General features: G+C 41.8%; 1 protein-coding gene across 3 annotated transcripts in view; it reads right to left on the bottom strand.

The window, feature by feature from the left end:
- Positions 1–3,290: 3,290 nt before the first annotated feature.
- Positions 3,291–14,037, bottom strand: part of NT5DC3 (5'-nucleotidase domain containing 3) — a 36,915-nt gene continuing 26,168 nt past the window's right edge. For 2 of the 3 annotated variants that reach the window (XM_056847702.1, XM_056847700.1), the window contains exons 11-14: positions 13,145–13,231; positions 9,114–9,254; positions 8,413–8,477; positions 5,280–5,554 (exon numbers count right to left, since the gene is read on the bottom strand). In XM_056847702.1, coding sequence (XP_056703680.1) covers positions 5,293–5,554; positions 8,413–8,477; positions 9,114–9,254; positions 13,145–13,231 — 555 coding nt within the window. In that variant the 3' untranslated portion in view covers positions 5,280–5,292. Of the gene's footprint in view, positions 3,456–5,279; positions 5,555–8,412; positions 8,478–9,113; positions 9,255–13,144; positions 13,232–14,037 lie in introns of those variants that run through there. The other variant, XM_056847701.1, reaches the window with a different exon arrangement.

Here is a 14,037-nt window from a genome sequence, read left to right on the forward strand (position 1 = left end):
ATTACAAGCCCAAATTCCATTTTCTTTGTTTAACTGACCAGGTGTTTTTCCTGTTGTAATGAACACCCTGTATTATGATTCTCACACTACTTAAATCTAAAGAGTTGATGAGACATTTTTATTATGGTGTACTTAATTCCATTACATGAAAACTTTAATACAAAAAAAAAGTGTGGATTTCTTTTTCTTTTTTGCTTGACAATAAACTCCCTCCTATACATTCAGATTTTTAGCCTTCAGTTTGTCAAGAAGTTGCTTGTTTGCTTCATTTTTGGTGTTTTAAAAAAATATACAGACAAGAGCCTCCATAGCACAATATCAACGACATTATAGAAGTTAACAGCTTCAAAACTGGATTACAATGTTCAAAGGTTATATCAAAGCAGCAACACTAATATAAAGTTTGTTTTCACTGTTGTTTGTGTGAGGGTATTTCCCACAAACACATAAAAAAAATAATTTCTCATGCAAACCCATTTTTACCACACCATGTGCTAAACATTAAAGCAGTGATCAGCACCAGATGATACACTTACAGTGCAATCCTGAAGGGGGGCTGAAAGGGGTTTGCATGCGGTATGACCCCGCCACAGCGTAAGTGCCACTTATGCCAACTAAATGGGCATTTACAACGGTGCTGGGGAGCCATGCAGCACGCCATGCATGGGCACCGCTGCAGGCTCGGCGGCAGAGTATCTCCAGCACTGGGCCTTGCACCAATGCCAAAGGGGGCGTCCCCTTTCACTCTGGGAACACCCCCCTTTTGCCGGCATTGGATTACATCAACAAACATGGTGCATAGAGCAGTTTCACAGGGCTTGGGGGGGCGGGTTTCCCGATTGGTTTGCTCACCATGGTGCAGCAAATCAATCAGCAAGCGGCCCCGGCTGCGCCATCCCTGGGCGTGCCTCTACCACCTCCCTTTAGGACTGTTCTGCCCAACAAAGGTTTTTTTAAAATTTTGCAACAGAGGAAACTTTCTCCAAGGCAGTTCAAGATCGCTGGTGAGTTAAGCAGTTGCACACACACATTTAACACCACTAGACAGTGTATGCTGACCCCACATTTCTGGCAAACCCTGCATTTTAAAAGGTGTTACATCAACTGTTTTCTGGGGGAAAAACTACTGAACGGATAAAAATGGAGAACAATGTATGCTGCTTTGGCTTTTCACTGGAGGAAAAGGCAGGTTATAAATGAACTAAAATAAAAAATGAAGGATTGGTTCTCGTAGGATATCCGGGCTGTGTAACAGTGGTCTTGGTATTTTCTTTCCTGACGTTTCACCAGCAGCTGTGGCCGGCATCTTCAGAGGAGTAACACTGAAGGACAGTGTCTCTCAGTGTCAAGTGTGTAGGAAGAGTAATATAGTCAGAAAGGGGTTGGGTTTGAGCTGAATCATTGTCCTGCAAAAAGTATCAAAGGTCCTGTAAGTATCAAGATAATGTGCTAATGAGGGTGTGGTATGTTAATATGGAACCATTGTATCCTGAAGTGATCTGTTAATGTGTGAAATCCAAAGATAATCTGCATGGCTATTGTTGACTGTAGTCTTTGTTAGTCTGGAGGTTTTCAAGACAGGAAGCCAAGCCTTATTCATTCTTAAACTCTCTTCTGTTAAAGTTGTGCTGATGTTTATGAATTTCAATGGCTTCTCTGTGCAATCTGACAAAATAGTTGGTAGAATTGTCCAGTCTTTCAGTGTCTTGGAATAAGACCCTGTGTCCTGTTTGTGTCAGTCCATGTTCAGCCACTGCTGATTTCTCAGGTTGGCCCAGTCTGCAGTATCTTTCATGTTCTTTTATCCTTGTTTGTATGCTGCGTTTTGTTGTCCCGATGTAAACTTGTCCACAGCTGCAAGGTATACGATATACTCCTGCAGAGGTGAGGGGGTCTCTTTTGTCTTTTGCTGATCATAGCATTTGTTGTATTTTCTTGGTGGGTTTAAACACTGTTTGTAGGTTTTGTTTTTTCAAAAGTTTCTCCATCCTAGTTGTGCTGATGTTTATGAAATTCATAAACATCAGCACAACTTTAACAGAAAAGAAGAGAGCTTAAGAATGAATAAGGCTTGGCTTCCTGTCTTGAAAACCTCCAGACTGACAAAGACTACAGTCAACAATAGCCATGCAGATTAGCTTTGGATTTCACACATTAACAGATCACTTCAGGATACAATGGTTCCATATTAACATACCACACCCTCATTAGCACATTATCTTGATACTTACAGGACAATGGTTAGCACATTACCTTTGTTACTTTTTGCAGGACAATGATTCAGCTCAAACCCAACCCCTTTCTGACTATATATTACTCTTCCTACACACTTGACACTGAGAGACACTGTCCTTCAGTGTTACTCCTCTGAAGATGCCGGCCACAGCTGCTGGCGAAACGTCAGGAAAGAAAATACCAAGACCACGGTTACACAGCCCAGATAACCTACAAGAACCAATGAACTCTGACCGTGAAAGCCTTCGACAAAAAATGAAGGACTTCGAATGAATTTCAAATAATGTTGAGTCCTGAGTCTGCCCCACCCCAAGATTTACAGTGCTGAGTTTTTTTTAAAGGGTAACAAAATACTAGTAATAACTAACTTGATAGACCACAGCCAATTACTCTTTAATGCTCACTGCATTAAAAAGCCTATGGAAGTCATGCATTGCATATCAATAGTAATAGTTCTAAGTACAGCAGTTACTCGATACATCCAGCAGTACTGACAGACAAGCTCAAGCAACTTGCATACACGATCACCACTAGGCCACATGGCCAGCAAGTCAGAATCCTTAGAAGTACGGCTGAACTGCAGAGAGGGGAAAGAGGGTTTAATGTCAAAGGCATCCCTTGGGGGACCACTGCAAAAGTGCTCAGTTGCTAAAATGATCCCCAGTCAAATACTAAGATCACCGCTACTACCAGTGTAAATAGTAGTTGCTCTCAATCTAAATGGGCTTCATTAGCCCCTAGTTATGTAGGCACAGAGGCCAATTTGATTTATTCATTTATATTTCGATTTATACCCCATCCTCACTCGCCGGGCTCAGGTTACATTGGATGCTGTGACATCACAGCATCCAATCGAAAATGTGAGATCACTAATGGAGAAGTGAAACAAACACACGAAATGGTGTCCAACCAGAGGACACGATGGCTATGAACAGCCCAAAACAGAGGTTTTATGCTAGGGGATGAGTGCTCCCCTCCTTTTTAAAATACTGCTTCTTAAGGTGTGGAAAGTCAGATCAGCCCTGCTTAGAAGCCTGCTTCAAGGAATTACAATCTTGAACACAATGGCGTCATGCCAGCAGCTTTTTCTTAAATTATGCAACAAAGAGCTAATTCAGCAATATAAGAAAAGCAACCTCAATTTTTTCATATACAGAAAATACTTACAAACTCTGAGAAACACGTTTATCTGACCACCATTTGGGAAATCAAACTGTTGCCTAAAAAGAGAGTGAGAATTCTTGCTCTATTTTTGGTTGGTTTTAGGGGGGAAAATGCATATCAAATTGTTACAAAACAGTTTAAAGAATGAGGAATGTTATGTTGCTAGTTCACCAAAAATATATAGATTGGGATGCCCTTCTTGGAAAAGTACATTCTTTTACAAAAAAAAATTGAATTAGTGGTTTTAAATGCATCTCTGCCAAAACTCCCCCCTATTCAAGGAAACATATCTGTGTTACAATCTTTAGGATTTGAGTTATCCCTCCCCTAGGATAACTCGTTGCTTTTAATCTGTGATAGTACTGATTTCCTTTAGCTTACCTATTTGAGAGCAAGTTGGGTACAGTGGTTGTAACAGCATTATGACTGAAGAGACTCATGTTTAAATCCTCACTTTGCCATGAAGCTGCCCAACTGCGTTTAGGCTTGTCACAGACCCTCTCTAAACCTAACCTACTAGGCAGGCTTGTTGGGAGGATAACACAGAAGAGGTAGAACCATGTAAATATGTTCAGTGGGATAAGATGGAGGAGGAAAGAGCTACGCACACTATTCCCCAGGTTTGTTGACTTATGATGACCCCATAGGGTTTTCAAGGCAAGAGACGTTTGGAGGTGGTTTGCCATTGCCTGCCTCTGCATGGGCTGAGGAAGTTCTGAGAGAACTGGCCCAAGGTCAACCAGTAGGCTTCATGTGGAGGAATGAGGAATCGAACCCGGTTCTCCAGATGAAGAGCGGCAGATGCTAACCACTACACAACACTGGCTCATGGGAACAAATATAGCTCCTTCTTAATGGTACCGTCTGTTGCTGAGGTACACTGAGTTGTACTGTTAGAAACATGCACTTCTGTTCCTACATAAGTATGAGACACATGCATTATTTCTAAGCCCAAACTAAAAAGGGGGGTATTTATGCTTCAATGCTGTTGATTTCAATTTTAAACAATTACTTTCTCATACCTGCCAAGTGGCATAAAAATATGCTTATCAAATTTTGTGTATGGAAGATTGAAACTCACTTTCCAACACTGGGTATACCAGGATAAAAACTAAAAATGTGTCATATTTCATACACGTACCAGTAATCACTATTATGTGCCAAATTATACATTCTGGACTCAGAATCGCTTCTGTGTAACTAGTAGCCCCATTAGGAAAAACACATCTCTGTCTACATGAAAAGAAATGTACCTGGCCAGTTCACTGGATCACACATGGGTATTAAATATGAATGAGCATCAAATGTACATGCAGAAGCCTGCTTCTGCACGCAATTGTCCTTCGCTGTGAGAGGAAACACATTCCATGCACTTAAAGTACAAAACAAGAGAGAATTTAGATTCGGTATGTATAGGATATGTTTAGATTTCTCCCAGAAAAACAGAACATTAGAGCTGTGTGGGATTTTAATACCACTTCCCACAGCTAGCAGGAAACCGTTGCATTTGCAGTAAATTAAAATAAGTTTCAAGACGCGCCCCAAACCCAAAGCAGTGCCTCCATTGTAACCCAAAAATTGGGGGCAATTTTAAACACAGATTTATGTTCAAATCCAGCAAATACTCAAAGAAGCAGCAAGGTGATCCATTTCCTCTCAGTGCAACCAAAAGTCCTATCCCAATAACCCCCCAAAAGAGCAAGCCCCAGCTAAACAGAAACAATGTGCTCCATAAAGCATATACAACAGAGCTGTTGCAGCTATTATAGGAGAGTCAAATGCTTTTTAAAGATATTTGTGTTCTAATAAATATAACTTACTGAGCCACTAGGGAGGAGGCTGGTTTAAAAGACCTGACCTTACAAAAATCACAGGAGAGAAGAAACTTGGGCCCTATTTGAGCTGAACCATGTCTTGCAGAAATGGTATTCTGAATGTACCAGTGCATAGCTGGTCTGACCATGCCGGGAGTTCATGCTGCAAAGGAGTCCTCCTTGGATAAAATGTGTAATCGGGGTCGTAGTTCAAAAGACAGCTCAAAGATGCCATGTAAATATCAGCAAAGCGAGACAAGCGTCTTAAGAAGTAGGTCGGGTTCTGGTCAGTCCTAAACAAGCTTCCAAACTGAGAGTTGAAGAAGTTCCTGGTCAATTCTCTGAAGAGAGTTCAGGGAGAGAGAGAAAAATAACAGAGAAGAAAAGGCTTTTTAAATAGACTTGTCAATAGATTAAATAGTCTTAAGAACATAAGAAAAAGCCCTGCTGGATCAGACCAAGGCCCATCAAGTCCAGCAGTCTGTTCACACAGTGGCCAGCCAGGTGACTCTAGGAAGTTCACAAACAAGACAACTGCAGCAGCACCATCCTGCCTGTGTTCCAAAGCACCTGATATAATAGTCATGGTCCTCTGATCCTGAAGAGAATTGTCTTGAAAGCTTGTTTATGTCTCCTCCAATTAATCTTAAAATATCCACTTTGCTTGTTTCAAATCAGTTTGTTTATATACTGAAGGGCTGATCAGCAGCCAAAGCCAACTAAAAGAGGGCCACAAAATAACTTAGGGGCTTTCAGTTGCATTTGTTTCATCTTGAGTACTTATGGACAGACAAGTCATCCCCCTTTAGTATGCTGCAAGAATAATACGAATTACAGATAAATAACACATGCCAGGTTTTCCCAAGGAGAAAAGACACCGTGACAAACCATTGTGGACTAGCTACACACAATTGGGAATCATGTGCAGCTCAGCCCCAAAAGGATGGAAGAGATCACAGTGTCAAGTCATCTGGGTATCTTGAACACATACCCTTTTCAAAATCTTAGGTTTGTGAACATCTGACCCCCATAACCCTCTTAAAGGTGAAGGTAGTCCCCCTTGCAAGCATCAGGTCATTACCGACCTATGGGGGGACGTCACATCATGATGCTGACTTAGTTTACGGGGTGGGTTGCCATTGCCTTCCCCAGTCATCTACATTTTACCCCCAGCAAGCTGGGTACTCATTTTACCATCCTCGGAAGGATGGAAGGCTGAGTCAACCTTGAGCCGGCTACCTGAAACCCACTTCCATCAGGATCTAAGTCATGAGCAGAGCTTGAACTGCAGTACTGCAGATTACCGCTCTATACCACAGGACTCAATTCATAACCCTCTTACAGCCTCTATTAATTTGGCCATTCCTTCCTTTCAGCCCACTTTGGCTTTGGCAATTAGACAGCTTCAGCTAATGGTGGAATTGAAGGCCCAATTTACATGCGATGCTGGCAAGGCTAAAGAATTTAGGGATGCAATACTGCATGGTCCAAACATCTCATTTAAACTGGACTGCTTTCCCTTGCAAAGCAGATGTATGCAGGCTTAGTATTCTGGTGAAATATCTACCACTCAGGTCACAGATCTTTGGCTTGGGTAACCATCCCAGTTAAAGCGACACTGAGCCCGTGCAAAGTCACACATGAAAGTCTCTTGCCTTGCCGGCATCACGCTTAAATCCAGGACTAAGTCAGAATGAGAGGTACAAAGAATTAAGGACTTCAGAAGGGGTACTTCCTGCACTAATCAGTTCCCCTGTGCTTAAAGTTGTGAAGATATGAGATTTAAAAAAAAGGACTCGTCCTTCCCCAGCACAGCCACTGAAAGGTTTAGACTGCTTTTTACGGCTACTGGTTGGTCACTTTCTGGAAGGAAACCAACTCTCAAAAAGCACACATCTGATATAATCACAGGCTTTAGATACAATCTGGCTCGAGGGGTTGCCTAAGAGGAAGAGAATGGTACTTCCTCTGTTCTAATGAAGGGCTGATATCAGGAAAGCCTGTGGGCTTAAACAGATAAAGCAGAAGGTATACTTGGAAGCAGTGGAGGCTGCCCACAAGCCAAACTGGCAGTGACCTTAAAAACTTAAGTTTCCCAAAACTGCTGTTTTCAGAATAATTACTCAGGGAGTGGGGAGACACCACACTCTGGCCTACCTGAGCAAAAAAAACCCTCTTAAGGCAATTAGTGGATGCTTGTGGTACATACATTAATTAAAGTATCACCCCTCACTATGAGCACCATTTCCCACTAGGGTTGCCAGGTCCCTCTTCGCCACCGGCGGGAGGTTTTTGGGGTGAAGCCTGAGGAGGGCGGGGTTTGGGGAGGGGAGGGACTTCCATGCCAGAGTCCAATGGCCAAAGCGGCCATTTTCTCCAAGTGAACTGATCTCTATCGGCTGGAGATCGGCTGTAGTAGCAGGAGATCTCCAGCTGGCACCTGGAGGTTGGCAACCCTATTTCCCACTGAAACCATTATTTCAGAGCCTGACCAAAATGAAGTTTCAGATTTAATTTCTGCAGAAAAAATAGGTGGACCGCCCACCCCCACCCCCAGAGAGCTAGTGTGCCCCGTTCTGCAGCAGCCAGATTTAAAGTTTTCCATGCAGCTTATCTACCTCAAGGCTGAAGTTGTTAGGAAGCAGCCCCCAACTCCTCCCACAACACGGCGACGCATCCATGAACCCCTCCCAGGTTTCCCCCCGGTTTATCTAATATTTCCCAAACTGCTTTACTACAATGTTTTGGAAAAGATGACAGAAATGTGCGGGCAAGAAATTCCAGACTTCTCTGGGTTCATCCGCCATCAGTGCCATTTTCCCTGCCCCAGTTCCATGCAATGACCACAACCCCCCAGCTTTTACCAGGAGCAGCTTTTTTTTAAAAAAAAAAAAAAATACACTGACATTGTAATATAATGATATTTCTGTCAGTTACTGATTTCAAAAATATATATTTGAAAAAGAAAAAGACTGGGTGGGGGAACCTGCGCCTGGGAGTCCCACTGACACTGTTCTATGCCGGCAGCTGCAGCAACAACAGGGCTTCCACAGAAAAGCACCGCAGTTACTACTAGAGGCCATGGGGAAGGTAGGGCAAACCAGAACTCCAGCCCAGACTTACAAAAAGCTGAAAATCATGGTTTGCTTTATGAGGAAAAAATCTTAACTCCAAAAAACTGCCCAGTTTTGATCCCTACCTCATTTCCTTCCTTTCCTTTTTCCACTCTTGCAAGATCAGTTGAGACTCAGGATCCCTGTAAACCTGAAATTATAAGATAAAGACAGACATCTGTGTCAGATCTTGAATAAAAAAAAAATTCTTAACTGGTTGTTCTTTTTTTTTTTTTTTTTTTTTTTTTGAAGTATTTCTTAAAGTTTGCCGGGATGAAACAGACTCCAGTGTTCCTAAGGCACCTGGTGTTGGGTGCCATGGTAAGTTAGTAGGATCAAAGACTTCCTAAACCAGGAAGCACTCCAGGAAGTTGCACGTACAAGGAGAAGCAGCCCATGAGCAGAGAACCTAGAGTGCCATGGGATTAAAGTAGGGCCCATGTTTGGTACACCCTGCATATGTATCACTAGCTATATAAATATGGGTCATTAGCATAAATCTTACTCATCAGCACAGGTGGTCATCATAAGTTTAAAAATATTTTCTGCTTTTAATTCCACTGCTACAATCTTCCAAGTTAATTACAAACACGTTGTTGTTTTTTCAGAACAAGATTATTTTATGAAGAGGTCCGTGTTAACAGGCTTACAGTTGTTAGTTCTGATGCCTTGTATATTATCTGTTTTTAATTACATGGAATCCGTACGCAAGACCAGCCCATTCAAGCCCTAGTGGAATTTGCCAATCCTTATAGTCTCTCCAAAGACTGAAAGAATGAACACTGACCTGCATGTGTTCCAGTAATCCAGTAAGAGTTTGCAGCCAGGTCATGGTCTGAATATACTGCTGCTTGTTCATGATCTTGATCTCCGTTCGTAACTCTGGAATGATGGCACCTGTCCGCCAGCCGTGCTTTAAGGTCAAATCCTATTTCACCAACAAGGATTGCAACATACAAGTGTTTACAGCAACTTAAAGTGTTCATTCCTGTTCTTTCACACTAAAGGCCATTTGTGCAATTTACTTATCTTTAGTCGCCATGAGTAAGTGACTCCCTAACACCATCATGCAAATAATGAAAGGAATACACTTTTTAGAAAAAGATTCCAAAGCCAGGTCCAAAACCAGAGGGTAAACAGAACACCTACTAATTATCAGGATTATACTTGATAACTGTTTTAAGAACAGAAAGACATGAGAACTTAGTGAAGGACTGTGGAGATCAGAAATGGTAAAATATTCACAACCTTCATCCACTAAGGCTCTTTCTGGACACCCAACAAGAAGAGGGTGCCACACAAATACAATCTCTCTAGGAGTTCGTTGAAGTATGAAGTATGTTGAATAGCAATTTCAAATGGCAGGAGAGTGTTACGGATACCGTGGACTGCCAAAAAAACAAATCAGTGGGTTATAGATCAAATCAAGCCTGAACTGACCCTAGAAGCTAAAATGACTAATCTGAGGCTATCGTATTTTGGTCACATTATGAGAAGACAAGAGTCAGCGGAAAAGACAGTGTGTAGAACATTTTGGAGGACTTTCATTCATAGGGTCGCCATGAGTCGGAAGCGACTTGATGGCACTTAACACACACACAGCTCTAATAATGAGCACTGCAAAGTGGACACCATATTTTATAAGCCTTGTGTGCGTGTTAAGTGCCGTCAAGTCACTTCTGACTCATGGCGACCCTATGAATGAAAGTCCTCCAAAATGTCCTATCTTTGACAGCCTTACTCAGATCTTGCAAATTGAGTCAGTCCATCTCTTGTTGGGTCTTCCTCTTTTCCTGCTGCCCTCCACATTTCCTAGCATGACTGTCTTTTCCAGTGACTCTTATCTTCTCATAATGTGACCAAAATACGATAGCTTCAGTTTAGTCATTTTAGCTTCTAGGGTCAGTTCAGGCTTGATTTGATCTATAACCCACTGATTTGTTTTTTTGGCAGTCCACAATATCCGTAACACTCTCCTCCAACACCACATTTCAAAGGAATCTACTTTCTTCCTATCAGCTTTCTTCCATGTCCAGCTTTCACACCCAACTTTTATACCCTTAGTCAGATGCAAAATACATGAACAGAAAAAAAGAGTCATCATAATTTATTTCACAGATGTTTGTGTTAGGTGCTAACAGAAGAGTTCATCCAATGAACAGATAGACAGATTCAACAGCAGTTCCCGCTTCTACAAGTAGAAACAAAATACAGAGCAAAGTCAGACACACATTCTAAGTATGGTGCGAGTGGTTTTTTGACCACATATTTTTTGCCCTGGTAATAAGTGCCTTGGAATAAAAAAAATCACTCTCATCATGCTCTAGAATGAATGCCTTCACCCAAACAGGTGTTCTTCCACTGTGCACAGTGTAAGACAGTCCCTCCAGAAGCAAAGGGGCAACTTCGAATCCAACCCCCTTGCCTCCTGTAATAAACTTATTTTACTGCATATTAGAAATCAGAGATGTTTATGTTTAAATGAAAGATTTATCCAAATAACCTCTGAGGTCCTGGGTGGTTTTAGATACCAAGAAGTTCTGCTTCCCACATATCTGTATCTTTTACAGTCACTTTATGATAGGCATAGGAAAACAGCGGAAATAGGCTGTCAACAGAGCATCCCAATAGAAGGCTTAATATAAAAAGGAAATTAATTAAAATGTGTTTTTTTTTTTAAAAAATCAGAATGAAAATCGGAGTAACCCATTTTAAATTAATCTGAAATCTAGTTAATTACCCAAGTACTTTGTAGGCATCCAAGTTTGGATTAGCCTCAATATGCTGAACAATTCTGTTAATCTACAGTAATAAGAATCCAACAAGAAAACAGGGGTAAACTTGAGCTTGCTGGTAAAGTTCTTACAGCTTCTGTGTAAGGCAGCAATGACATCCACGTTGGACAGATTTTCAGAATTCAGGTGCTTCATAGTTCCACTGAAAAGATGAGCGCTCATCTCCAAGTGAGACATACATTGCACTTCTCCAAATTCGATTTTTGTTATGGAGATGGTATCTCAGACCAAACAGAGCTAATCCACTGTATCCCCACCAGCCAGCAGACACCATCCTGATAGCTGGTGGTGCTGCCATGAATGTTCACTTCACTCACTCACAGCCATCCAGATAGTGGAACAGATTTCAAATATTAGAACATGCACGTGGAGGTGAACCTTCATGGCAGGGTCATCTGCTGAAGCTGGAGAGTGAGAGATTCAAAACTGATAAAAGGAAGTATTTCTTCATACCATGCACAGTTAAATTGTGGAACTCCCTGCCCTAGGATGCGGTGATGACTGCCAACTTGGAAGGCTTTAAGAGAGGAGTGGATGTGTTCATGGAGGAGAGGGGTATTCATCGCTACTAGTCAAAATGAATACGAGTCATGATGCATACCTATTCTCTACAGTCTCAGAGGAGCATGCCCATTATATTAGGTGCTGTGGAACACAGGCAGGATGCTGCTGCAGTCATCTTGTTTGTGGGCTTCCTAGAGGCACCTGGTTGGCCACTGCTGGACTTGATGAGCTTTTCTTGTGTTCTTAAGTGTGTGTGTGTGGCTGGAGAGACAACTAATTTTTAGATTTACTTACTTAATTTGTACCCTACTTTTCTCCCCAATGTAAGGTAACTAACATTGTTATCCTCTCCTCCATTTTATTTTCAGAACAACCCTGTGAGGTAGGTTATGCTGACAGTGACTAAGCCAAGGTCACCCAGCTAACTTCCATGGCAGAGTGAGGATTAAAACCTGGGTTTCCAACACTCAAACCATTATACTACATTGGCTCAGTCATCATTTGCTGCCTTAATGAATCCCAGTGCCAGCCTGATTCTTTGCACCAGCAGTGCACAGCATCTCCCTCCAGGTTTCCATGTGCATTTTCAACAAGGATCTCACACCAAATTCAGTTGTGAAGCCTACATAAAAGTGCTATTGTTCATTAACACTGAATGGTTGAGCAAGTGAAAAAAAGTGAATCATCCATCTTAAAGACTGAAACCCCAACAGCATCAGTACAGAGTGCTGAGAAGGCAGGTAGCATAGCCACTGCAGAGATCAGTTATCTTTAAACTGGGGTGGACTGTAGAGGTGCACACACTTGCTAGAGGACTGATTTATAGCTTTGCTCAAAAGAATCCAGACAAAAATGTTCTGTAAAGAGCTAACTGGTAACAAGCCACAACTCACAGCAGAATTCCATTACACAGTGCATGATATATGAAGCGCTAGAACAAGGATTACTCTTTTTCCATTTAAATATTTATAACAGTAGGCTGTAAATGCCACCTGAACTGCAATCCTTCCTAATTTTAGGCCACCCACATCTCGCCTTTAAACAATACTTTGTCAAGAGCTTTTCCAAGAGGGCACGTCTAAACAAATTTGAAACGACATTGTAGGTAGACAAAGTGGCTTCTTTTTCTTCAAACGTAGAAGTAATCCCTTTAGTGATTCCCATGCACACATACTTATCGTAGAAACATGGTATTTTTTGTGTCTTCACTGTATAAAAAAATAATTTCATAATCTATCGTTTATTCCTGTGGACGCTACACTTGAACACACATGAACACACGAAGTTGCCTTATACTAAATCAGATCCTTGGTCCACCAAAGTCAGTATTGTCTTTTCAGACCAGCAGCGGCTCTCCAGGGTCTCAGGCAGAGAGGTTTTTCACATCACCTACTTGCCTGGTCCCTTTAACTGGAGATGCCGGGGTTTGAACCTGGGACCTTCTCCATGCTCTACCACTGAGCCACAGGCCCTCCCCAAAAACTTCTCATGACACAGCAGGCACAAACAAGCTACTTACTGCTAGATCACTGTAAATGTGATCACCAAAATACAAGACTTTGGAACCTCTCCATCCAGTCAGCTTCAAAAATTCATATAAGTTACCCTACAAAAACCAGGAAAAAAGCAAAGTTATGAGTCATGAACAGAAACTGACAAAGCCTGTGATCGGCGTGTGTGCCATTATCAGCTAGCTGCTTCTCCCCTTGAGGGGAAGAAATGCTTTCCTCTTTCATGAAAACCCAATTAGGATTTTATAATTCAAGGCAACACACTCCCTGCTCTCCCATGACAGTTCTATGACCAGATAGAATATTTGTTTGCCTGCTCTTCAAATTGTTTTGCTTCTCTCTTTGTCAAGAAATAATTCTTCAAGTCTAGACCTCATTATGCTTTGAGTTTGAGAGAGACTGCATCAATGCTGCTGAAATGCCTAAAAGGGTTCAGCAGCATTGGTTTGATTTTGGTTTTCAGAGAAGCTCTTGACACAAGACTGATTAACAAGATAAAGAGCTCTGGAATGGAAATCCTGACAGTAACAGGATAGCACATGGGCTCAGGTAAGCACAAAACCACTGCACAACCACAGTGTCATTTGGGTACAACAATGGGGTAGGGGAGAGAGGAAATTAACCCAAAAACTACAGCAACAGCTTGGGATGCTGTGACATTATCAACCACTCCAATCCACTCATGAGAGGAGTTCTAGGATAAATTGCATATTATTGAACATATTAATATCATATTAGCATGAAGAAGTGCTGTACATAGTCAGCCACTAGCCTGGTGGTACTCACTCTGTGGTTCACGGGGAGCCACATTCACAATTAACCAAAAGTTCCACATTCACTTCCGCGAACACATGAAGCTGCCTTATACTGAATCAGACCCTTGGTCCATCAAAGTCAGTAT

The sequence above is a fragment of the Euleptes europaea genome, chromosome 3 (genome assembly GCF_029931775.1).
Source record: "Euleptes europaea isolate rEulEur1 chromosome 3, rEulEur1.hap1, whole genome shotgun sequence".
Classification (NCBI taxonomy): Eukaryota; Metazoa; Chordata; class Lepidosauria; order Squamata; family Sphaerodactylidae; genus Euleptes; species Euleptes europaea.